This window comes from Trachurus trachurus (genome assembly GCF_905171665.1).
Source record: "Trachurus trachurus genome assembly, chromosome: 15".
Taxonomy (NCBI): domain Eukaryota; kingdom Metazoa; phylum Chordata; class Actinopteri; order Carangiformes; family Carangidae; genus Trachurus; species Trachurus trachurus.
In genome coordinates, this window is record NC_139906.1 from 1,307,501 (window position 1) to 1,332,763 (window position 25,263).

Genomic DNA, 25,263 nt, shown 5'->3' on the forward strand with positions numbered 1-25,263 from the left:
TTTACCACTCTTTTCTAGAAATGTTTAAATGTTTTTGGAGAAATTGTTCCACTTTTTCCAGAAATTTCTCTACAATATTTCCAAACATTCACGCCATTGGCCCTAATTTTAATGTACATCAACTAAAAAAGTAACATTCTTCAGCTTTTTGTTTTTTTTCATTGAGAAATGTCATCACTTTTTTCTAAAAACTTTTAATGTTTTTTACCTTTTTTTTTTTTTGAAATTTTACCATTTTTTTCTCCAAATTTCTAAACATCTTTTTTATAGAAATTTGATAACTTTTTTGTAGAAAATTTTAAACTTTTTTCGTTTGAGAAATGTTACCATTTTTTCTAGAATTTTTAAAACTTTTTTTTTTTTGAGAAATTTCCAGAAATCTTTCCAAAAATCCACACCAATGGCCCTAACTTGAACGTACATTGACTAAGAAAGTAATGTTCTTCAGTCTCAGAACAAATATTTGAGTATTTCTGGTGTTTGCTTCAAAGTTTTGTCCAATGGGGGTCCGTGGTCTAATTTGTGTCAGTTTAGGGGTCATTGATGTAAAAAAGTTTGAGAACCAAATACTTAAGTGGATTCATTAAATCCATAATAATGACTCACCTGATGCAGGAGCAGCCGACTCTACTGATGGTCTCAGCCGGTTCAGACACACAGGCCACCAGCAGCTTGAACAAGTCCTTCAGCATCAGGTTCATCAGACACTCGTAACCGATGTCTGGACACACACACACACAACACACACACACACGGTTTAAAGGGATAGTCCACTCAAAATTCAAATTTCCCTCATTATCTCGTCCCCCTCATGTGGACTAAGGGCTGGGAGAAGTTTCAGAGTCCTCCGTGGCTTCTCTGAGTTACAGGGGGTCTCGGCGTAGCAGTGCATGTCCATATAACGGTTGCAAATGGATACCAACTGTCTTCGTAACAAAAAGACACACCAAAAAACATCCAAATACCTCCATGCTGCTCGTACGTAATGTCCCTCTGGTATTGAAGCCCCGAAATGCGAAATTGTCCTGAAAAAAATTAAATAAGTCTATATTTCAAGCTTGTTTTGTAACGGAAGCTCCTCTTCCTGGTCCGTCCAAATCTCGTGTGATTTGCGCCGGTGTCAGTGCGATTAGTGAGACTGCAAACAAGCTTGAAATATAGACTTTTTTTTTTTTTCGGAACAATTTCTCATTTCGGGGCTTCAATACAAGAGGGACATTACATACGAGCAGCATGGAGGTATCTGGATGTTTTTTGGTGTGTCTTTTTGTTATGAAGACAGTTGGTATCCATTTGCAACCGTTATATGGACATGCACTGCTACGCCGAGACCCCCTGTAACTCAGAGAAGCCACGGAGGACTCTGAAACTTCTCCCAGCCCTTAGTCCACATGAGGGGGAGGAGATGATGAGTGAAATTTGAATTTTGGGTGAACTATCCCTTTAATCTTTGTGATGTCATAGTGACGCTCCACTTCACACCAACGTGTCGTGTCGTGTCTCTCTCACCTGAGTGGATGAAGCTGTTGACGTGCTCCACCACCAGCTCACACGACAGCCCGATGGCGTGTTTGAAGTTCGCCGCCGCCACATCCCAGTAGGAGTGGTTGCCGTGGCTACGCTGCAGCCACAGTGACATCACAGGGAGCAGCAGCTGGATGACGGAGAAGATGGCGAAGCCCGGACCTGTAGGGAGGAGGGAGGGAGGAGTTAACACATCATCACCTGCTGCTGCTGCTTCTTCCCTGTGAGGTCACGTGACCGCGGTTACCATGGTTACCTGGCACGGCGGTGACCTCACGCAGCAGAGCGAACAGCAGCTCCAGCGTCGGCGGCTGGTGCTGGCGAGGACAGTCGGACACGGCGGCGGTCAGCTGCTCCAGGAGTAATATCCAGACCTGGATCAGACCTGAGGACAGAGGAGACAAGGAGGTTAGGGGACGAGGAGGTGAGGAGACAAGGAGGTGAGGAGACAGAGGAGACAAGGAGGTTAGGAGACGAGGAGGTGAGGACATGAGGACGTGAGGAGACAAGATGACAAAGGAGTAGGCCTGTAACGATACACCAAAGTCACGATTCGATTCGTATCTTGATTTCTGACCCACGGTTCGATACACGATTCTATTCAATTCAAATTTTATTAAGGTTAAAAAAAGAAGAGATTTTGATAGCAAAAACTGGATTATTTATTATTATAACAACAATATATAGCCTAACATTAACAATTATAACTAGGGCTGCCCCCAAATAGTCGACCAAAAAAATGATTCAATTCAATTTTATTTATGAAGTGCATGCACAGGGCAAACTCAATGCAATTTAAATTTAAATTTAAATCTCATTGGTCGATTGGTCGCAGGAAAAAACAAACATTTGGAGCCGTGTTTTGTCAAAATTAAGAGCCTCTCCACCTGTGTCGTCGTCGAACTCCTGCAGGACACCGTCCATCCCGTCCTCGCTGCTGACGGAGCGCTGGGACCTCAGAGGGAGGCTGGCGAGCCGCGCTCCCAGGAACACCGGCTTGGACGACATCTGGTAGATCTTCGCCAGCAGCTTCAATCAAACACGTCCAGATTATATATTCATATTCGTTTTTATTAAATAAATACAATATAATATTTTATATTTCTTTATGTTTATATTAAAGAGATAGTTCAACATTTTGTCAAACTGGCCCATTGCCATAATCCCTATAGTCATAGCAGTAGGTTCGTTACCTTTAATTGTCGGTGCAAGCTGTTTTTAGAACGGCGGAGCAGAGCCGTGAGCTGCTCAGACAACAGAACGTTACCAGACAGAGTTGTTTTAGAGGGAAATACAGAGACTGTTGATGAAAAACTGTCCCTGAAGGCAACGCACATCAGCGGTTTTGCATGTATTTCCCTCTAAAACAACTCTGTGTGGTAACGTTGTGTTATTATCTCATAGTGTGGTGAATGTGCAGCTCACAACTTGTCCACCAGAGCGTTGTGGAGTTGTTGGATTGTGTATTTGATGAGTTTGATGAGGGAAACCAAGAAATCCAAGGTATCAAAGGTAACAAACCTACTGCTAAGACTATAGGGATTATTATGGCAATGGGCCAATTTGACTAAAATGTTGAACTATCCCTTTAATGTTTCCTCTCTGCATGTCTCACCTGTGAACACTTGCGTAGATAATCCAGAGCAGGAAGACAGAGGTCGGTGGAGCTGAAACCAGACGATCCACAGTCTCCCAGCTCCTTACACTCCATCTCACCTGCACACACACACACACACACACACACACACACACACACACACACACACACACACACACACACACACACACACACACACACACACACACACACACACACACACCATCATTCACTTTTATAAATGTTCATCAGAGATTTTTACACATTAAATTAAACAAAGAAACAAACACATGGAAGCAGACGAACCTAACCCTTTAACGAACTTCATCAGACACATGATGTAATCTGTGGCGGCGTTGGCGAACACCTGGATGTTGTCGGTGTTGATGAACGCCTCAAAGACGTCGAACACCGGAGCCTGGGACTTCCCTGGAGGGAGGAGGGAGGAAGAGAGACAGTCAGAGCTGCCATCTTGGTTTCAGGTCGTCACTGTGTCTGAAATCGTCCACTCATTCACTCCCTGTTCCCTACGTCCTGCATGTGATGTAGTTCACTACATAGGGAACGACTAGAGGAGATTTCAGACTCTACACCCTAATGTTCTGATCATGGTTGCGTCAGCAGATGTGTCTGATCCTGATTGGTTGTCTGATCCTACTGTTGTGTGTCTCCATCATGACCTGTAATAACTCTCCATAATGCATGATAGTAGCTTATGAGCTAAGGACTAACTAGTATTTACCAAAAACAGTTTTCTTTATTTTAAGAAAACGCTGCCTGTTCCTCAAGCAAAGACGGAGGCGAAGACGTCTGAGGCATTTAAGGAGCTATTTGTCGATTCAACTGGTAAATAACCTAAAGAAATCTGAGCGTGACATTTTTGGAAAAAAGTTTTTAAAACATCTAAAATAAAAAAATAAAAAACTTGTGAAATTTATCAAAAAAAATTCTAGGAAAAAATGTCAAGAAAAAAGTGGTAAACTTTTGAGAAAAAAGTTTTAATAATTCAAGAAAAATGTGGTAAGATTTCTCTAAAAAAGGTTTTAAATTTTTTTTTTTTAAACTGCTGAAATTTATCCAAAAAAAGTTTTTAATAATTGTAGAAAAAAATAGTAAAATTAAAAAAAAAAAGTGATACAATTTCTAATAAACAAACCTATAAATGTATGAAGAAAAAAGTGCTAAAATGTCTAAAATTCTAGAAAAAAGTGGTAAAATTTCTATATATAAAAAAAGGAAAAATTCTGGGGAAAAAAATGATACAATTTCTCAAAAAATCATTAAAAATGTCAAGAAAAAAAGTGGTAAAATAACTCTCTCAAGGACCCCTGGGGGTCCCCAGACCACACTTTGAGAACCATTGCTCTATAGAGTGGATGAAATTAACCATGAAGAATTCGAACTGAAGAATTGTGTGTGTGTGTGTGTGTGTGTGTGTGTGTGTGTGTGTGTGTATATGTGTGTGTGTGTGTGTGTGTGTGTGTATATGTGTGTGTGTGTGTGTGTGTGTGTGTGTGTGCGACTGACCCATGGAGTACTCGGCCAGCAGGTAGTCCTTGGCGTCAGGTCTGCTGCTGTGGACGTTCCTCAGGGCGCTGAACAGCGGCCGCCAGCCAGACTGGATCTGAGGAGAACACATCTCCACCAGCTCGCCGATGGACGTGATGACCTGCAGGGGGCGCCACACAAACACGCACAGAGTTCACACACTGAGGTAGAGCGAGGTGTAGAGAGGATGGGTGTGGGAGTGGGAGCTCACCTGGTCCTGAACGTCTTCGTCACACTTCTCCAGCTGCATGATGTGCTCCAGCGGCCGGAACAAGGCCTCGTTGAAGTGGAAGTGAGGAGGCTCGGCCCAGCTGGTCAGCACCTCCGTCAGGACGTCGTGGATGAAGGACACGGCCTTCTGGGACACGGGCCGGTCCGTGTGGCACGCTGCCTGCAGGAGGAGGAGACCATACAAACTAACTTTATTTACATTTCTAACAGGTACAAATCACCTTGTTGAAGAGCTGCAGCGCCTTAAGAAAGGGAAGATTAATAGATGATGATGAAGGAGGAGAAAGAAACTGCACAATTTTTGTATGAAGCAAAGCACAATCTACTTCCAGCAAAAATCCAAAAAATGTTTGGGGAAAGAGAGGGAGGGTACAACCTAAGAGGGAGAGGGAAGTTAAAGCAACCTTCAGCTCGTACCACGTTGAAAACTATGTGCATATCTGTCTGTGGAGTGAAACTTTGGAACAGCTTACCAGAAGATATTAAAGACAGTAAAAATGTTGCCCATTTAAAAACAATGTTTAAAAATAATATTCCTGAAAAGTACAAACTTGAAAATGTTGAGAGCAACAAAGGATCAGAGAAATAATTAACTTAATTTTGCAGCAAATATGAAGTTTTCTTGTTTTTTAGCATATGTTTGTAGTTGAGGATTGATATGGGTTGTGTAATGTAACCTAGGAAATTTCGACCTGTTTTCTTTTTGAGTTGTGTAGGTTTGTGGATAGTTATAGGATGGTCGGTGGGGGACGTACTGTGTAGGTATATGTGTGTATGTGTGTATGTGTGTATGTGTGTATGTATATGCGCCATTCCGATCAGACTGCTTATGGTTTTATAATGAAATGAGAAACGAGGCTGCAGCAGCTATGAGCTTTGCTTCAGCCGCAACCCTTTTCCACCAGCTATATAGTATTTGTTACTACCTTGAATTTGTTTTTTTGTTTGCTTTGTAGATAATTTTGATGCTGTGATCGAAATAAACACATTCATTCATTCAAGGAGGAGAAGATGATGAAGAAGGAAAAAGAGGAGATGATGGAGAAGAAGGAGGAGCAGGAAAAGGAGAAGGACACAGTAAAGTGATGAGTAGTGATGTCATGAGGTGAGTGGTGATGTCATGAGGTGAGTGGTGATGTCATCACCTCCACCAGGTGTGGTGCCACGGCGTTCCAGGCTCTCATCATGTGCAGCAGCGGCCGACTGCGGTTCCTGACGATGCGCAGCATGGCCTCGCCCAGACGGAAGAGATGCAGCGCACTGCGACACTCCACCGTCGACTTGGGCTCTCCTACGGCAACACAGGGTAACACTCATTATGGGATGTCTCTTCTACTTCTCCTACTTCTGCTGCTGTGCTTTTATTTTGAAGGGCTGATCCATGAGAAGATCTAAAAACCACCTCAGTGTAGTTTTCCATCTCCTCTCTCTCAGCTTCTCTCTGGAGCTCTAGTATCTTCATCTTTAAAGCCATTACTGAAGAACTCCCACCACACATTACAACACTGTTAGATTTAAATCAAGGTTCATATTCAACTCGCTCCAATGACTGGCTTACTTTTTAAGTCCCCCGGGTACAAACTGAACTTGGTAAATCTGCATTTTGCTATGATGCCCCTGTACTGCCTCCTGGAACGATCTTCAACTCACACTTAAAATCAATGCTCCTCCATCCTATCAACATTATAAAAATATCATCTCAAACCTCTTTACCACAGTCTGTAACTGTTTTTAAATTTTGAAATGAATCAGATGTATTTAACTTTTGTAACTGTGTTTTATCCTATGCTGTGCATTGTGAGGAGGCTCTGAGGCTCTCTTCTGATTGGCTGACTGTTTTCTAAAGTGATTTAAAATAAAAACAGAGCAGATTTCTAAATAAAACACTCAGAGAAACCAAATCCTGCAAGTTGTTGTTGGATGGATGGTGGGTCCAGGTGGTGAGGGGGCGGGGCTTAGTTGTGACATCACAAAGAGATGTCCTGACGGCTGGTTTTAAGGTGTTTTTAGTGTGTGTGTGTGTGTGTGTGTGTGTGTGTGTGTGTGTGTGTGTGTGTGTGTACCTGGCATGGCCAGTGAATAGTCTCCAGTCTCAGTAACGGAGTCGAACAGCTGAGACTGAGACGCTTTTCTCAGCTGATCCAGGAAACCGATCAGACCAACCAGGTTCAGCTTGGTGGCTGCTTCTTCAAACAACCTGCAACACACACAGCATCATTTCATTATATAAGTCGTCACATGCACAATAGTCTGTTCAGTTGTCAAAATTAGTCTAGAACATAAAACCATGAACACCATAGATTTATTTACAGACTGCAGGCTACTTATATATATATATTTTTTTTTTTTCAGTTTTATATACACAATAGTATTCTGTTAGCTAGACAATAAAAACTAGTCCAGTAACTATAGTGAATGAAGGACTTAGAGTTTAGAGAATGTAATTTCTGTTCAGAGAAATGAGCCGAACCAACTGAGAAAAACTGTAAAAAAGCTTCAGACCATTTTCCCTTTAAGAACAAGTAGCTCAGGGACACACAGTATTGTCCTCTAAGCCCAGTGTGTGTGTGTGTGTGTGTGTGTGTGTGTGTCAGTATTTACTATGTTTTGGCAGCTCTCTGAGCTTGTAAATGTGTTCAGTCCATCTGCTCCAAAAGATCAGAGGGAACCGTTTTTTTATTTGCTCCTAAAAGCAGCAGAGAACAGGACAGGTTACATAAGAGATGATCCTCACTAAACACACACACACACACACATATTTACTGAGGCTGTGTGTGTGTGTGTGTGTGTGTGTGTGTGTGTGTGTGTGTGTGTGTGTGTGTGTGTGTGTGTGTGTGTGTGTGTGTGTGTGTGAGGGATGAACTGGGGAATAAACTTTAATAAGAGCAGAACTGTTGTTGACTTGCACAATAACAAACACACACATTTGTTTCTATCTGTCTCAGTAACATTTTCTATAAACTCATGAGTCTTTAATATAAGTCAAAGTCACCAATGTTGGTTAAAAAGCATCTCTACATGTACGACACTCATTCAATTCCAGTTTTTCTTTTTTAAACACCAACACAAACACAACTCCTTCTACTTAATGAGACTCTGATGAGGTCGTCACCTGAACCACATCTGCTTTTATAGGAAAGTTATAAAAACCACTGCTGGATTAAACATTGACATTATCATCACCAAAGTTGAGTTGTTAAAATATTCCTGTTGTGTTGTTTAGGAATGAATATGAACATGTTTTCTTTGCATTATTATTATTATTCAAGATCTAAAAATACTTTTTTAGTTTTGACCAGTTCTCATTTTCTGCCAATAAAAGCTCTAAATGACAATATTTTTATTTCAAATTTGGGAGAAATGTTGTTGTAGTTTTACAGAATGAAACAAAAATGTTCATTTTACTCAGTGTCTCAATGTGTTTTCATTGTTATTGTTGCCTTTTGTGTTGTCTACTTTTTTTTAAAATGAAGTGCAATGTTGTATTGTTTTGAACTGTTTTTATGTTATTGGGAACTGGCATCCTGCTATATGTATTATATTATAATATTTACATGTTCTTATGTCCATTAATGTGCACTGTCCCATTCAAATAAACAAATAAAGTACTTGAACCTTACTTTTTTTTTTAACTTGTGCGGGGGTGATCATTTGTTTGTGGACCGTAGTTCACCTTTTGTTTTGTTTTTTACTTCTATCTTAGTAGATTACTTCACCTGAATGACGTGTGAATCACATGAATTGTCACTTATTGTCTGTTTATTTATTTTTTTCACTATTATTTTTATTCGTCCTTTTCATGTCGGCATAAAATTAATATAAAGTTGTTAACATTTAAAAAAAAAAATCAAACTCAAAGCTTTAAACAGTAAAACTAGAGAAATTTATCATTTTGAAGTGGTCTCTTCATTTTTTTTCTGTGGCTTCATATATAAATAAATAAATAAATATATATATATATATATATATATATATATATATATATATATATATATATATATATATATATATATATATATACATATATATTTATATATTATAATAACCTCCTCTACATGAGTACATTTACTTAGTGAAGTGTGTATGAAGATATTTCTGCAGGACGTTCGTTAACAGCTTCAACCTGAGCTCTGTGCTGCTGCTGCCCCCTGCTGGTCGTTATACAAACTCCTCCTCCTCCCAAAGTGTGTGTGTGTGTGTGTGTGTGTGTGTGTGTGTGTGTGTGTGTGTGTGTGTGTGTGTGTGTGTGTGTGTCTGTTCTTGTCTTAACTACGTTGTGAGGACCGGAAAAGAGTTTTTAACCAACAGAGTGAGGACATTTTTGGGAAGTGAGGACATTTTGGCCGGTCCAGCTTATAATCAGGTTTATATGAGGTTTAGAGTGATGGTTAAGGTTAGGCATTTGTTTTGGATGGTTAAGGTTAGGGTAAGGGGCTAGGGAATACATTATGTCAATGACATGTCCTCACACTGCAAAAACTCTAAATCTTATCAAGAATATTTGTCTTCTTTCTAGTCAAAACAAATCTCATTATACTTAAAATAAGACTCATTACATAAAAGTAGCTTGTTTTTAGAAACTTTTTACTTCTTTCAAGTGTATTTTCACTTGAAATAAGTAAAAAAAAAGAAAAATAGTGGAGTTTTTTCTTCCTTATTACAAGCACAAAAAACCTGCTTTCACTGGCAGATTTTTCTACTTATTTCAAGTGAAAATTAGTTTGAAATAAATGAAAATGATCTGAAAACAAGTACATTTTTAGGTGATGAGTCTTATTTTAAGTGGAAATTTAAAATTTTAAGTGACTAGAAATTAGACATTTGGACAAGAAATAAGACAAATATTCTTGGGAAGATTTTGAGTTTTTGCAGTGCACAAAGATAGCATTACAAGGACGTGTGTGTGTGTGTGTGTGTGTGTGTGTGTGTGTGTGTGTGTGTGTGTGTGTGTGTGTGGTCCTACCTGTCGGCCTGTGTGGACAGCGTGCACACGGCCTTGGCGGCGCTGGTCCCCGTCATCAGGCTGCAGCTCCTGGTGTCGTGGCCCCGGCCCCCCCTCCCCCGCTCCTTCAGCAGCTCCTGGATGGACAGCGGCTGGATGACCGGCTGACTCAGGACCAGCTCGGAGCTCTGGTCCGGTCCCGACTCACAGCTCAGCTCCAGACCCACGTCCACGCCGGCCGCCGCTGCAGCCGCCGCCGCCTCTCTACTGCTGCTGCTGCTGCTGATGGTGGTGAGAGACGACGGCTGACTGAAGCCGTCGCTGAAGTGAGTGTGCTCCAACGTACTGATGTACTCAGTCACCCTGAGAGAGACAGAGAGAGAGAAAAACTTTTAAACTTTCTTTTATACTAAACATTTTATTTATTTATTTTTTCTTGAGCTTTATTCTATAGGACGAATCTCCTTGTTGTTTACAACTACTTCCTGGTAGAAAACTAGCCAGGCTAGCGCCGCCTACTGGTTCCGGCAAATTTCATTTGCCTCAACCATGTAGTCAGGAAACTAGCAATGCGTTTCGGTTTGCTCCGTCCGCTACCAATCAGCGAACAGACGGGTAGGCTAAGTGAAGGCGATGACGTTGAACTCAAGCGCTCAAGATTAACCTATGAGCTTAACCGGTGTATAGCACACGTGACCACCAAGCAGCAGCGATTAGTTGAAGCAAATGTAAGCAACCGCCTCCCGGAAGCAAACGAATCCCTATGGCTCGTGTTCAGACGCTATATGAAATGTAATGAAGTAAGCGGCTGATGCATCAGGCTAGTAGAAAACCAGCATGAGAACAATAGTGACGGACGAGAGTTTCACTATATTTATCAAATTTTTCATGTCACTATATCACCGTTTAGACTAATCTGATGTTTGTAAATTAGTCATGGTTATCATAGATTAGCCGGGCTAACAGTTAGCTACCTGTTTAACTTTAATAACTCAGTGACTCAATAAACGCTCCATGAAAAAATATTTTCTCCAGCGGATATCTGAGTTCCAACATGACTGAGCTAACTGGAGTAGTTTCATGTCGTGTCCCACAACGGGAGGGTTTTAACAGCTGACGTCCTGCTGTTAGCTTAGCTGCTGCTGTTAGCTTAGCTACCGTTAGCTTAGCTACCGTTAGCTGTCCCTGTCAGCTGAGCCACTGATGCTTTCTAGACACTGTGATTCCCCCAAACTGAATAAATACAACACATAGCAACACAAAACACACACACAGAAATAGTAATGTTTCTTCAATCATTTCAGATTTGTCTAAACGGTGATAGGGCGGGAAAAATATGATATATAGCTAAACTCTCGTTCGTTACTATTGATCTCATTCACATTACAGCTGGTTTTCTACCAGGAAGTAGAATGTAAACAACAAGGAGATTCGGTCTATATACTTATGAAGTGTATTGTTGTTTTGTTTCATTGAGTCTTTATGCTTTGTGACATTCATGCAAATTTGATTTGAATTGAATTGAATTGAGAGACAGAGAGAGAAAGAGGACGATGTGTTGATGAATAAATCAGAACTAATCAGAGAACAAGAGGAACTCAAGAGACAATTTCATCTTCTGAGCAACAAAAAACTCTTAAATTGTGCAATACAAGTGACAAACATAAATCAAACATAAAGACATGACGTGTGTGTGTGTGTGTGTGTGTTCCAATAAAAACAGAGCAGATTTCAGAATAAAACCCTCAGAGAAACCAAGTCCTTCCAGTTGTTGGATGGTGGGTCCAGGTGGTGAGGGGGCGGGGCTTAGTTGTGACATCACAAAGTGACAGGAAGTCCTGACGGCTGAGTACAGGCTGTGTGTGTGTGTGTGTGTGTGTGTGTTACCTGAACACGTGCGGCCAGCAGTTGTGGTTGTGGCTGCCCATCTCCAGTCCCACGTTCAGGATGGCGTCCATACACAGGACGTGAGCCGTGTGCAGACGAACTCCCTGAGGACGACCAATCAGCTCCAGGCGCTGCTCCACACGCTGCTTCACTGCACACACACGCACACACACACATACATGCACTTAAAGGGATAGTTCAACATTTAGTCAGATTGGCCCATTGCCATAATCCCTATAGTCATAGCAGTAGGTTCGTTACCTTTAATTGTCGGTGCAAGCTGTTTTTAGAACGGCGGAGCAGAGCCGTGAGCTGCTCAGAGCTACGCTACGGAGGCTCATTATGGGATTTCTTGGTTTCCCTCATCAAACTCATCAAATACACAATCCAACAACTCCACAACGCTCTGGTGGACAAGTTGTGAGCTGCACATTCACCACGCTATGAGATAATAACACAACGTTACCACACAGAGTTGTTTTAGAGGGAAATACAGAGACTGATGATGAAAAACTGTCCCTGAAGGCAACGTGCATCAGCGGTTTTGCATGAATTTACCTCTAAAACAACTCTGTCTGGTAACGTTGTGTTATTATCTTATTTGCCAATCTTATTTGCCAATTTGCCAAAATGTTGAACTATCCCTTTAATTAAAGCAATAGTTTCTTAGGTAATTTTATAATGTAGTAATTCAGTTACTAACTCAGTTACTTTTGGGGCGAAAGTAACTAGTAACTTTAACTAATACGTTTTAGAACGTGTCTAAACACTGATGATAATAATCAGACTCAGAGTCACAGTGTGTGATGTTGAGTCTCTCAGCTGCCACTAGAGGTCACTACTGACAACACCTTAAACCTCCAGGTGAACAGCTGGAGCTCAGAGTCTCTGGTGTGTGTGTGTGTGTGTGTGTGTGTGTCTCTACCTTGTGCGATGGCATCCCCCGTCTCCGTGGTTTCCTTCTCCTCCTTCTCCTCCTGGACACACGAGGCTGCAGCCATCTGAGCCAACGCTGACGCACAGTTGGCAGCCACACCTGTCACACACACACACACACACACACACACACACACACACACACACACACACACACACACACACACACACACACACACACACACACACACAGGTTAAAGGGATAGTTCACCCAAAATTCAAATTTAATTTGGACTAAGGGCTGGGAGAAGTTTCAGAGTCCTCCGTGGCTTCTCTGAGTTACAGGGGGTCTCGGCGTAGCAGTGCATGTCCATTAGGGTTGTGAACGATAAACCGATGCGACCGGATATTCGGTTTAACAAGTGAGAGATTCGGCTGTATCGGTAGCAGCCTCCTGAATCGATACAAATTAGCCGTGAATTCCTAGATGAATCGGTTGTAGAGTCATGAACCGGTTATCGCTATGGGCTAGAGTGCTTTGCCGTTAGCGGTGTCTTTAATAGCTCATAAATCAATCAACGGGCCACGTATAAACATTTTTTTTTCTGCGAATATCTTTGTTACAACACGATTCGCTAACTGGAGTAGTTTCATGTTGTGTCCAATAACGGAGGGGGGGGGGGGGGGGGGGGGGGGTTTAACAGATGACGTCCTGACGTTAGCTTTGCTGCTGCTGTTAGCACACTCCCCATCCAGGAGCTGCTCCTGTTTCTGCTGCCTGCTACAGGTAGACAACCTGGTCCGACCTGCGGGTGTTGAACACCGGACCCGACGTGGAAGCAGACTAGGCTTTTAATTAGTGATAACTCTAAACCCGGCTGAAAAAAAGCAGCCGTCTTCGCTGTAATCGCCGCGACCGGCAACTACGTTTCGACGTAGCCTATATGTTTTGATATGAGCGTTAGCTGCTGTTAGCCACTGCCTGTAGCTCAGCTAGTTAGCTTCATCGATAAACAAACGTAATACGTAGCGGTCTTGTTGCTAAGGTAACTCCGCTGCCAGCCCCAGCTCTGACCCAGCAAGGAGTTGGTGCTGAACCAAGAACTGGTGCTGAGCAGGCACTGGCTCCGAACCAGCACCGGAACCAGCTCGGTGGAAAAGGGCTAATTACAAAAACGTTCTCACAGATATTGGTCCATGTCAAAGAATAAATACATTGACATGTGATTTTATTGTTATTCTCTTTTTCTTCTTTCTTTTTTTTGCCAGTGCTTTAAAGCAACAATGCTTGGGGATATATATTTGAAAAGAAAATATTGTAGTACTACTGTAAGATAGTCACTTTCATAGAATTCTTTGTTTTATAAAATATCTAGCCTACAACAAATATTAACCGTAGAATCGAATCGTCCTACACTGTATCGAATCGGATCGAATCAGTCTGTAATAAAAGGATATCGTTTTTGAATCAAATCGTAATCTGTGTATCTAGATTCATATCGAATCGTTTATCACAGAGAGATGTGCAACCCTAATGTCCATATAACGGTTGCTAATGGATACCAACTGTCTTCGTAACAAAAAGACACCAAAAAATATCCACATACCTCCATGCTGCTCGTATGTAATGTCCGTCTTATATTGAAGCCCCGACATGGGAACTTGTTCCAAAAAAAATTTAAATAAGTCTATTTTTCAAGCTTGTTTTGTAGCGGAAGCTTCTTGAAGCTCCTCTTCCCGGTTCGTCAAATTTGGATGAACCGGGAAGAGGAGCTTGAAAAAGCTTGCAATATAGACTTTTATTTAATTCTTTTCGGGACAATTTTGCATTTCGGGGCTTCAATACAAGACGGACATTACATACGAGCAGCATGGAGGTATGTGGATATTTTTTGGTGTGTCTTTTTGTTACGAAGACAGTTGGTATCCATCTGCAACCGTCATATGGACATGCACTGCTACGCCGAGACCCCCTGTAACTCAGAGAAGCCACGGAGGACTCTGTGTGTGTGTGTGTGTGTGTGTGTGTGTAGGTGTGTGTGTGTGTGTGTGTGTGTGTGTGTACCCAGGGAGCAGCTGAGTGCGGCGGCCTTGCGTAGACCGTCCAGACTGAGACAGATGGTGTCTCTCTCTCTCTGACTCTGCTCCTTCGTTCCCTCCGTTGTTCCCAGGATGAAGCTCAGGCCGCGGGAGCTTCCCGCCATGCGGCCGGTCAGCGGCGTGGACAGCACGTCCATCAGGTTCACCCACACGCCGGTCAGGATGAAGCGGGAGAACGCCGCACCTGAGAGGAGAGAGAGGCGGTGGTTACCATGGTGATCCTGCTCCATCCTCCATCTCTTATTGTTTCAGCTCTTTAATATTTATAATCTGTGATCAAATCCATGATCGACAGGTGGAAATGAAAGTGAGTCTTTCTCACTTTGAACCAGAGGAAATAAAAATGAGATTTTTTTCTGCTGATGTGATTTTTGATTATTGATTATTGATTGTGTCGAAGGAGACAGATGTTAAAGGGATAGTTCACCCAAAATTCAAATTTCACTCATTATCTACTCACCCTCATGTCGACTAAGGGCTGGGAGAAGTTTCAGAGTCCTCCGTGCAAATTGTTCCGAAGAAAATTAAAGAATTCTATATTTTAAGCTTTTTTAACAAGCTTAAAATATAGACTTATTATGACTTATCATGTTGGGGTTTCAATACAAGAGGGACATTACAGACGAGCACTATGGAGGTATCTGGATGTTTTTTGGTGTGTCTTTTTGGACGAAGAAAAGTGAGCTCCGTTCTCAACCGTCATATGGACATGCAGTGCTGCACGGAGCCACGCTGAAATTTGAATTTTGGGTGAACTATCCCTTTAACATGTGGATCTCAGCTCTTGAACATGTAGTCAGATGTTGTTGTTTCAGAGTCTCTGCCATATATGTGCCGATCAATACTCAAGTATCAATACTTCTGTGACCGGATGTGTCCGTTTAGACTCAGATCGGGTCATATTTTAATTTTTAGGCCTCTGTTCCAGTGGTTCTGAAAGCTTTTTTACATCAACGACCCCTAAATTCACACAAATTAGACCTCAGACCCCCATTGGACAAAATTTTAACACACCTCAGAAATACACAAATATTTGTTCTGAGACTCTGCTAAATGTACATTCAAGTTACGGCCATCGGTGTGAATTTTTGGAAAGATTTTAGTGGAATTTCTGGAAATTTCTCAAAAAAAAAAAAAAAAGTTTTAAAAAATCTAGAAAAAAATTGTAAAATTTCTAAAAAAAAAAAAAAAAAAAAGTTGAAAATTTTCTATAAAAAAGTTATAAAATTTCTATAAAAAAGACGTTTAAAAATTTGGAGAAAGAGAAGAGTTGGTTTGCACGTGGCGTTTTGGACCAGTTGGGACTGTTACTGTGTTAACACAAACGACTCGAAAGAAGAATGCAACTTTGGTATTGGTCCGAGTACAGAAGTAAACTTTAGTGTCTCAGTCATGAACATCACACGAACTGCGTTTCCAAAAAAAAAAGATATTTCTGAAATTTTGAAAAAAGTACAGTTGCTATTTGCAGGCACTTTTATATCGATACGTCCTAAAAACCGCCTCATGAGGATGTAAACGTGATTTAGAGATATTGGAGAGGTTTTTGGAAATGTACTGTTGGTGTTTCCATTACCAGTTTTTATTGCGATGTTTAGGTTTTGTGCATTTTTAACACTGTAAAGCCTGAACCATGAAATAATTGTCAGAAAATTCTAAAATTTTGAAATTGGACCCTTTATTGGACCTTCTGACAAAAAAATGTAAAAAATATATATATAATTCCCCCCCCAAAATAATTTTTTTGCATAACAGATTTGCATAGAAAATGACCTTACATACCTGCTGTATCTATTCACATTTTCAACACGGTTCTACTATAAAATAAGTTATGAAATATTAAGTAGTTTTACTTTGCATCAATGCAGTAACTATTCCTATTGAAGTTTCAGTAACATTTTAAAAGTTTTTCTTACCTTAACTTTTTCAAAATTGGCAAAAATATTCATGAGAAAACACATTTGGGTCACTGACTGACAGCGGCCATATTGGATGTCCCAACTGAAGACAGCGGCCATATTGGATGTCCCTAGTGAAGGCTGCTGGTGCATAAATAACTAACTGCCCCCTGGTGGATTATCTGATCATTGCATCTATCTGACTGTATACATTGATGGATGTAGAGGATGTAGAGGTCTGAAAAACTCCTGTATTTTCATGTATAACATTTGATAGAAATGGTGCCATAGGGCTACTGACTGTAGGTGAAATGTAAACACACGTAGTCATGACAACAGAGAGAAGCTGCAGCTCACTGACCGGCCATCACCGTGTCTCCTCCGGCCTTGCTGCTGCAGCTCAGCGGTGATTGGCTGGACGCCCGGCGGATCAGCTGACCGCCGATCGCACTGCTGCCCAGACCGTCGATATCTGAGAGAGAGAGGGGGGGGGGGGTCAGGTTGTTTCCACAGCAACAGTGTCTTCATCCAGGTGTGTGTGTGTGTGTGTGTGTGTGTGTGTGTGTGTGTACCGGTCAGCATGGTGATGAGCGGTAGTCCGTGCTCCTCCGGCGAGCCCCAGTACCCGGCCTCGGCCAGCAGGTTTCTCTCCAGCACCTGGTGGTACAGCTCCTCGATCCAGGCCTGAGACAGAACCACCAGGACCCCGCTGCTCTGGACCAGCTGCACAAAGTGCTTCTGCAACGCAACACACACACACACACACACACACACACACACAATACGTTATAATTAAAAAAACTAATTTCATTATATTTACAGTGAAAAAAAAAACTATTATAAATCCAGTGCTAAAACTGACATAACTCCGGTTTCTGAGGGTTTTAATCGATGAGCGGTCGTCATGGAGCATATTAAGCTGTCAATAACAAAATAATGAAGTCTATTGGTATCATAAGAAAAATGAGTGGTTTCATATCTCAGAATGCCCTCAACATACTGTGTTATACTTTAATTTATCCACATCTCAGTTATAGGGCTGTTCGATTAATCGATTTAAAATCGTAATCACGATTATTTGGAATTGTAAAAATCGATTTTTTACTCTAATTAGGCTAATTACGGTAAGCCCCCGTTCATGAATCTGGGCTGCGCTGAATTATGGTAATGACTGCCGCCTCCTTCCTCCCATCACACTCTCCCACTGCTCTCCACACACTGGAAACAAGCATGTCGGCATTTTGCTAAGACCAGTGAGGATTTTGTTGCCAAAAAGACCAACGGCCCTTTTCCACCACACAGTTACAGCTCTCACGGTCCATTAGGTCCATTTAAAAAGACACAAACAGCACTTTAACAAAAAAATCGTAATCGTAACCGGAAATCGATTTTTTAGAGAAGAAAATCGAGATTTTTAGTTATTGTAATATTGTTTGGGCCGACACATATCCTACTAACCTGGAGAGATTATTCATAAAACAAAAAAACCTGTCAGATTAGCCCCCTCCTCTAATTTACTTGTCTCCATCTGACCCTCTATTTAAAGGGTGGCTCTCACCAGGCTGAGGTTGGGCGCCAGCGTGCGGCGGCGGTAGTAGTCGCAGCAGCAGAGCTTGAGGTTGAGCAGCAGAGCGTAGTAGGACACCAGGTAGAGACCGTCGCCGTTCATCAGAGACTGACAGCTCAGCGTGGCGCCGGCCGCGAAGCCCGGGGAGCGGATACCACCTGGACACACAGAGAGGGGGTGGGGGGGGGGGGGGGGGGGGGGGAGAGGGGGCGGAGTCACATCTGGACTCAGAGAGGGAGGGGGCGGAGCCTGGCCACACCCGTCGCCTGAGGACTCACCTCACACTGCAAAAACTCAAAATCTTACCAAGAATATTTGTCTTATTTCTAGTCAAAACAAATCTCATTCTACTTAAAATAAGACTCATCACATTAAAAGCAGTTTGTTTTTAGACACTTTTTACTTCTTTCAAGCAGATTTTCACTTGAAATAAGTAGAAAAATCTGATAGTGGAGCAAGTTTTTCTTTCTTATTACAAGCACAAAAAAACTTACTTTCACTGGCAGATTTTTCTACTTATTTCAAGTGAAAATTAGTTTGAAACAAGTGAAAATGATCTAAAAACAAGTAAATTTTTAGGTGATGAGTCTTATTTAAAGTGGAAAGAGACTAGTTTTGACTAGAAATGAGACATTATGACAAGAAATAAGACAAATATTCTAGGAAAGATTTTGAGTTTTTTTGCAGTGCAGGTTCAATGAGTCGTTAACTTTAACGTAGCTGCTGCTGAGAACACGTGGGCGCCGTCACTTTTAAAGCTAAACACTACATTACCCATGAGCCTCAGCTCAAAACACATCACCATAGCAACTACAAAGTTCATCAGAAAACTCTGTGTGATCTGGATACGAGGCGTTCAGGAGACGTCTGGAAACTGGATTAGCCGGAAGTTATATTCAATATCAATAACTCTACAAATGAGGCGTTCAAGTACCATCTGCAATGTGTGTTGTCTGCTAGAGACACCTGTTAAACTGGATTAGCTGGAAGTTATATCAATACATGTGAGGTGTTCAGGGACCATCTGCAATATGTGTTGTCTGCTAACTGTCTGCATGTGATGCATTCAGGAGACATCTGTATATTTGAACATCTACAAATACTGTTATGCGTGTTGTCTGCTGAAAATCTGCATGTGATGCATTCAGGAGACACCTGTAAACTGGATTAGCTGGAAGTGTTATCCTATATATCAATGTTCTACATGTGAGGTGTTCAGGGACCATCGGTAATGTGCGTTGGCTGCTGTGTGTTTACTCAGTTGTTCTGTTCAAACAGTGACGGTTTCACTTTCAGAGGATCACTCCGCCCTCAGCAAACATCCTGTTTGTTTAACTCATAGACAGAGAGGGGAAAAGCCAGCACGACTCTCAAAATCCTTTTGATGCTCTTTATTGTAGGACAGGCAAGCACAGACGTTTAGACCGAAGTCTTTTTCAATGTGACACACACTCACATTGAAAAAGACTTCGGTCTAAACGTCTGTGCTTCCTTAACTCATAGACACACACACACTGACCGGCCTGCAGTCCGGAGCAGAAGTTGGAGGAGAAGTTCTGCAGCGCCAGGTCGACCTCGGCGGTGCCGTGGAGCGCGAGCAGCCGCGGCAGCAGCGCCGCCAGCGCCTGGACGAAGAGGCGCGCGCTCTGCTGGTCGGCCTCCTGGTGGCGCAGCAGCTTCAGCGACATGGCGGCGTTGCGGAGGCAGCGGTGGCCGGGGCAGTCACGCGGCGTCTGCTGCTCCTCGTCCGCCAGCGAGACGTTGTCGGAGCCAATGTCGGACACGTCGGAGCGGCCCGAGTCCTTCTCCGCCGCCATGGAGTACTGGTCGCAGGAATCGAACTCTGTGCGCGACAGGTCCTGCTCCTCCATACTGGACAGGGAGAAGCAGAAGGTCAAAGGTCAAAGGTCAAGGAGTTGACACTAACACAGTGGTTCTGAAACCTTTTACATCAAGGACACAAATTAGACCTGAGACCCCCATTGGACAAAACTTTGAAACAAACAACCAAAATACACAAATATTTGTTCTGAGACTGAATAACGTTACTTTCTTAGTAAATGTACGTTAAAATTAGGGCCAATGGTGTGAATTTCTGGAAAGACTTTAGTAAAATTTCTGGAAAAAAAGTGGTAACATTTCTCAAAAAGAAAGTTAAAAAAATTCTAGAAAAAAGTGACAAAATTTCGAGAGAAAAGTTGTTAAAATTTTAGAAAAAGTGGTAAGAATTCTAGAAACAGTTTGGGACCCCCTTGAACCCTCTGAAGGACCCCTGGGGGTCTGCAGACCCCACTTTGAGAACCACTGCACTAGTTGATTTTCAACCCAATCAATCAACTACCCAACCAACCAACCAACCAGCCAACCAACCAATCATCCAATCAACCAACCAACCAACCAACCAACCAACCAACCAACCATCCAATTATCCAATCAACCATCCAACTACCCAATCAACCAACCAACCAATCATCCAACCAACCAACCAACCAACCAACCATCGAATCAACCAACCAATCATCCAACCAACCAACCAACCAATCATCCAACCAACAAACCAACCAACCATCCAATCAACCAATCAACTACCCAATCAACCAATCATCCAATCACCAATCAGCCATCCAATCAACCAATCAACCAACCATCCAATCAACCAACCAACCAACCAACCATCCAATCACCAACCAGCCATCCAATCAACCAACCAACCAACCAACCAACCAACCAACCAACCAACCAACCAACCAACCAACCAACCAACCGATCATCCAATCAACCAACCAATCATCCAACCAACCAGCCAACCAACCAACCAACCAACCAACCAACCATCCAATCAACCATTCAATCAACCAATCAACCAATCATCCAACCAACCATCCAATCAACCATCCAATCAACCACCCAATCAACCAACCAACCAACCATCCAATCTTCCAATCAACCAACCAACCAACCAATCATTCAACCAACCAACCAATCATTCAACCAACCAACCAGCCAACCAACCAACCAATCATTCAACCAACCAACCAGCCAACCAACCAACCAGCCAATCAACCAACCAATCATCCAACCAACCAATCATTCAACCAACCAACCATCCAATCATCCAATCAACCAATCATCCAATCAACCATCCAATCAACCAACCAACCAACCATTCAATCAACCAATTAACCAACTAACCATCCAATCATCCAACCATCCAATCAACCAACCAACCAACCAACCAACCAACCAACCAACCAACCAACCAACCAACCAACCAACCAATCATCCAATCAATCATCCAACCAACCAACCAACCAACCAGCCAACCAACCAATCATTCAACCAAACAACCAACTAACCAATCATCCAATCAACCAACCAACCAACCTGAACGCATCGTGGTTGGATTCTCAAAGGAACATAAACATTAAAATCAACGATCAACGGTCACACACACACACACAGTGACACACACAGTGACTCACACACACCTGAAGTTGCTCTCGCTGTAGCGCGACCCCCCCGTCCCCGCGTGGTGCGACCGCGCCCGGGACTCCACCGACAGGAAGTTGGTGATGTCGGGGTAGACGAGGGCGTGGCTCCTCTGGACCACGTCAGGAGGAACCACCGCTGCTCCTCCTCCTCTTACTCCTCCTCTTCCTCCTCCTCCTCCTTCCTTCTCTCCTCTCCCCTCCCCCTCCCCCGCTCCTCCTCCTCCTCCTCCTCCTCCCCTTGGCTCCGCCCCCTCCCTCTCCTCCTGGCCGTCGCCGCGGCAGCACGCCGGCGACGGGAGGTGGCCGTCCTCCTCAGGAGTGGCGTGGCCCGGTCCGAGCCCCCCCGCCTCCAGGTCCAGTGTGGTCTGGCCCGTCTCCGTGGTGATGCTGATAGTAAGTAAGTAAGTAAGTAAGTAAGTAAGTAAGTAAATTAAATTTATATAGCACTTTTCATAGATAAAATCACAAAGTGCTTTACAACAAGGATAAAATGCATTAAATACAGTACAGAGATCACAACATATAACAGCACAATGGGCTTTATGCACAGCTCCACTACTTCCTGAAATAAGCCAGCTCCTTTATTTCCTGTCTTACATTATTGGACCAACTGATTAATCCAGGTATGGCACAGGCCTGGAAAGAGCAGTCACCTCGTGTTTTAAAACGGGTGCGGGGGACCATCAAGAGTTTCTGGTCTGATGACCTTAGTGAACGTGAGGGGGCGTAGGGTCTCAGCAGCTCAGTGATGTACGAGGGAGCTTGTTCATGGAGGGCTCTAAAAACAAGTACTAAAATCTTAAAATGAATCCTAAAATTAACTGGTAACCAGTGTAAGGAATATAAAACTGGGGTGATATGATCCCTTTTCTTAGATCCAGTTATGAGCCTTGCAGCTGCGTTCTGCACGGTTTGAAGGCGATTTACAGCCTTTTTGTTAAAACACATAAAAAGAGCATTACAGTAGTCAATGCTAATAATGCTATAATCAAATCTAAAGGTTGGCAGAGCTCGCACAACAAAGAAAAGTTTCTGTATCACCATTTGTGGAGTAAAACTGTGGAATAATATGAGTACTGAAATCAAAAACATTTCTAGTGTAATCATGTTTAAAAAGAGACATAATGAAATGATTCTCCAGAGGTACATTGAATAATTCACACAAGGTGTTTGCTTACTTACTATTTGGATTAAAATGTGTAATGTGTAAAATGTTTAATTAGAACGTTAAAATGATAGGGGTAGGATTAGATAAGTTTATACTTCTTCCTACTCCTTTTCGCTCATGTAAACTGCGTTGCTTATGAGATGTTACTTTTAGTATGTTATTTTTTTTTTACATTGTCGTTTACATGATCGAATAAAGATATCAATCAATCAATCAATCAATCAATCAATCAATCAATGCGAGATTAAATGAAAGCATGAATTATCATCTCCATTTCAGGACTTGAGATCATGGACCTGATGCTGATGTCGGGGCTGCGCTCGGTGGCGGTGGCGGCGGCGGCAGCGGCGGCGGCGGCTTGGTCCCACTGCGGCTGCTCCGAGGACAGGACGTGTCTCTGCCACCTGAAGTCGGCCTCGTTGATCTCCATGGACTCGCGCGTCGACTCGGTCCCGTCCTTCAGGTCGTCAAGGCGACGGAGCAGCAGCCGAGCCTGAGGAGCAACACGCCACGTTAAAGGGATAGTATCATTTTTTTTAAAGTGGGGTTGTATGATCTCCAAATAGCCCCTAAGTACTTTAATTGCAGTAGAAGACTCTCTGCACTCCTCCCGTTAGCAACGCCAGCCCATAATAGCCCTGCCCAGAGATTTACAACATACATTGTTGTGAATGGACCCAAAGAAACGGCCTATTTTCACGGCCTAAAAGAGGTTTTACCTGAAAAAAAAATACACAGTTCCATTCTTCGCTATAATATATTTTTTTCCAGCCCCTCAAAGTGCAGGAAAAACACAGTTTTTATTTGGACCTAACCACCTCATGTATCCCTCCGCCCAGGGTTAGCGCCCGCTGATCAGCAAATAAAAAACTGTGTTTTTCCTGCACTTTGAGGGGCTGGAAAAAAATATATTATAGCGAAGAATGGAACTGTGTATTTTTTTTCCAGGTAAAACCTCTTTTAGGCTGTGAAAATAGGCCGTTTCTTTGGGTCTGTTCACAACAATGTATGTTGTAAATCTCTGGGCAGGGCTATTATGGGCTGGCGTTGCTAACGGGAGGAGTGCAGAGAGTCTTCAACTGCAATTAAAGTACTTAGGGGCTATTTGTAGATCATACAACCCCACTTTAAAAAAATGATACTATCCCTTTAACGCTTTTATTCTGAAAACCTCTGTGACTTCCTGTCCCAAACACACACACACACACACACACACCTGCTCCGGCTGGATGCCGCGGCCGTGTGACAGCTCGTCCAGAGCGCCGAGCAGAGCGCAGGCGCACGACACCGACGAGTAACAGGCCTCGATCCCGCCCTTCATACACGCCTCCGTCATCCCGTCCATCACGCTGCAACACACACACACAGATAATCCAAATATGGTCAAAGAAGAGGGGCGTATGTGTGTGTGTGTGTGTGTGTGTGTGTGTGTGTGTGTGTGTGTGTGTGTGTGTGTGTGTGTGTGTGTGCGTGCGTGGATGTTCTGCAAGAGAAAATGAGAAAACTGGACCATTCAGGTTACTGTAAGAGCCAAAGGGAGGAGAAGGAGGAAGAAGAGGAAGAAGAGGATGAGGAGGAGGAAAAGGAAGAGGAAGAAGAGGAAGAGTTGTGTGTGTGTGTGTGTTGTGTGAGAGAGAAAAGGGGGCGGAGCTACGAACAGCTTCAGCAGGTCCAGGTGAGACTTCCTCTTGGAGAACGAGCGCTTCCTGATCTCAGGTTCGGCCACACACGGACCGGCCAGGTCGTAGAGCCTCTGGGGGCTGCCCAGGATCTAAACACACACACACACACACACGAACATAGTCCCATCACATCAGGTGTGTATGCTGTACAAAATTGACACAAATTAGACCACGGACCCCCATTGGACAAAAACACCAGAAATACACAAACAATCAATGTACGTTTAAATTAGGCCTACATTTTTGAAAGATTATAGAGAAATTTCTGGGAAAAAGTGGTACAAATTCTCCAAAAGAAAAATAGTAAAAAGTTTATTTTTTAATTGAGAAAAAAATTGTAAAATTCTCAAAAGAATTCTAGAAAGAAAAATAGAAAAAATTAGAAAAAATGTGGTAAAATCTCTCAAAAAAAGTGATAAAATTTCTCAAAGAATTAAAGAAAAATGTGGCAAAATTTCTCTCTCTAAAAAAAGGGGCAAACAATAATACAAAAAGGGGTAATATTTCTTGAAAAAAAAAAGAAAAAGTAAAAAAGAAAAATTGAGAAGAAACTGGTAAAATTTTCTCATAAGAATTCTAGGAAAAGTGGTAAAAATTAAAAAAAAAAAAAAACATTTCTGAAAAAAAAAGTTAAAAAATTCTAAGAAAAAGTGGTAAAATTTCAAGAAGAAGTTGGTAACCCCCTTGAACCCTGTCAACCCTCCCACTTTGAGAACCATTGACATTTACTTTAGTTAGATAGTTTTGTTGTA

General features: G+C 42.4%; 1 protein-coding gene across 1 annotated transcript in view; it reads right to left on the reverse strand.

Annotated features, from left to right (window-relative positions):
* The window catches only part of arfgef3 (ARFGEF family member 3), a gene marked incomplete at its 5' end in the record, with an annotated part of 57,633 nt that overhangs the window by 16,988 nt on the left and 15,382 nt on the right, over positions 1 to 25,263 (reverse strand). The window contains 22 exons of the mRNA XM_083988644.1: positions 607 to 721; positions 1,510 to 1,686; positions 1,781 to 1,909; positions 2,412 to 2,553; positions 3,140 to 3,240; positions 3,428 to 3,550; positions 4,649 to 4,790; positions 4,881 to 5,060; positions 6,046 to 6,191; positions 6,964 to 7,097; positions 9,864 to 10,205; positions 11,730 to 11,880; positions 12,655 to 12,765; positions 14,671 to 14,889; positions 16,965 to 17,075; positions 17,176 to 17,341; positions 18,162 to 18,328; positions 19,690 to 20,042; positions 21,659 to 22,048; positions 23,126 to 23,322; positions 24,046 to 24,178; positions 24,488 to 24,600. Of these exons, the coding sequence (XP_083844770.1) occupies positions 607 to 721; positions 1,510 to 1,686; positions 1,781 to 1,909; positions 2,412 to 2,553; positions 3,140 to 3,240; positions 3,428 to 3,550; positions 4,649 to 4,790; positions 4,881 to 5,060; positions 6,046 to 6,191; positions 6,964 to 7,097; positions 9,864 to 10,205; positions 11,730 to 11,880; positions 12,655 to 12,765; positions 14,671 to 14,889; positions 16,965 to 17,075; positions 17,176 to 17,341; positions 18,162 to 18,328; positions 19,690 to 20,042; positions 21,659 to 22,048; positions 23,126 to 23,322; positions 24,046 to 24,178; positions 24,488 to 24,600 (3,842 nt within the window). The remainder of the gene's footprint in view (positions 1 to 606; positions 722 to 1,509; positions 1,687 to 1,780; positions 1,910 to 2,411; positions 2,554 to 3,139; positions 3,241 to 3,427; positions 3,551 to 4,648; positions 4,791 to 4,880; positions 5,061 to 6,045; positions 6,192 to 6,963; positions 7,098 to 9,863; positions 10,206 to 11,729; positions 11,881 to 12,654; positions 12,766 to 14,670; positions 14,890 to 16,964; positions 17,076 to 17,175; positions 17,342 to 18,161; positions 18,329 to 19,689; positions 20,043 to 21,658; positions 22,049 to 23,125; positions 23,323 to 24,045; positions 24,179 to 24,487; positions 24,601 to 25,263) is intronic.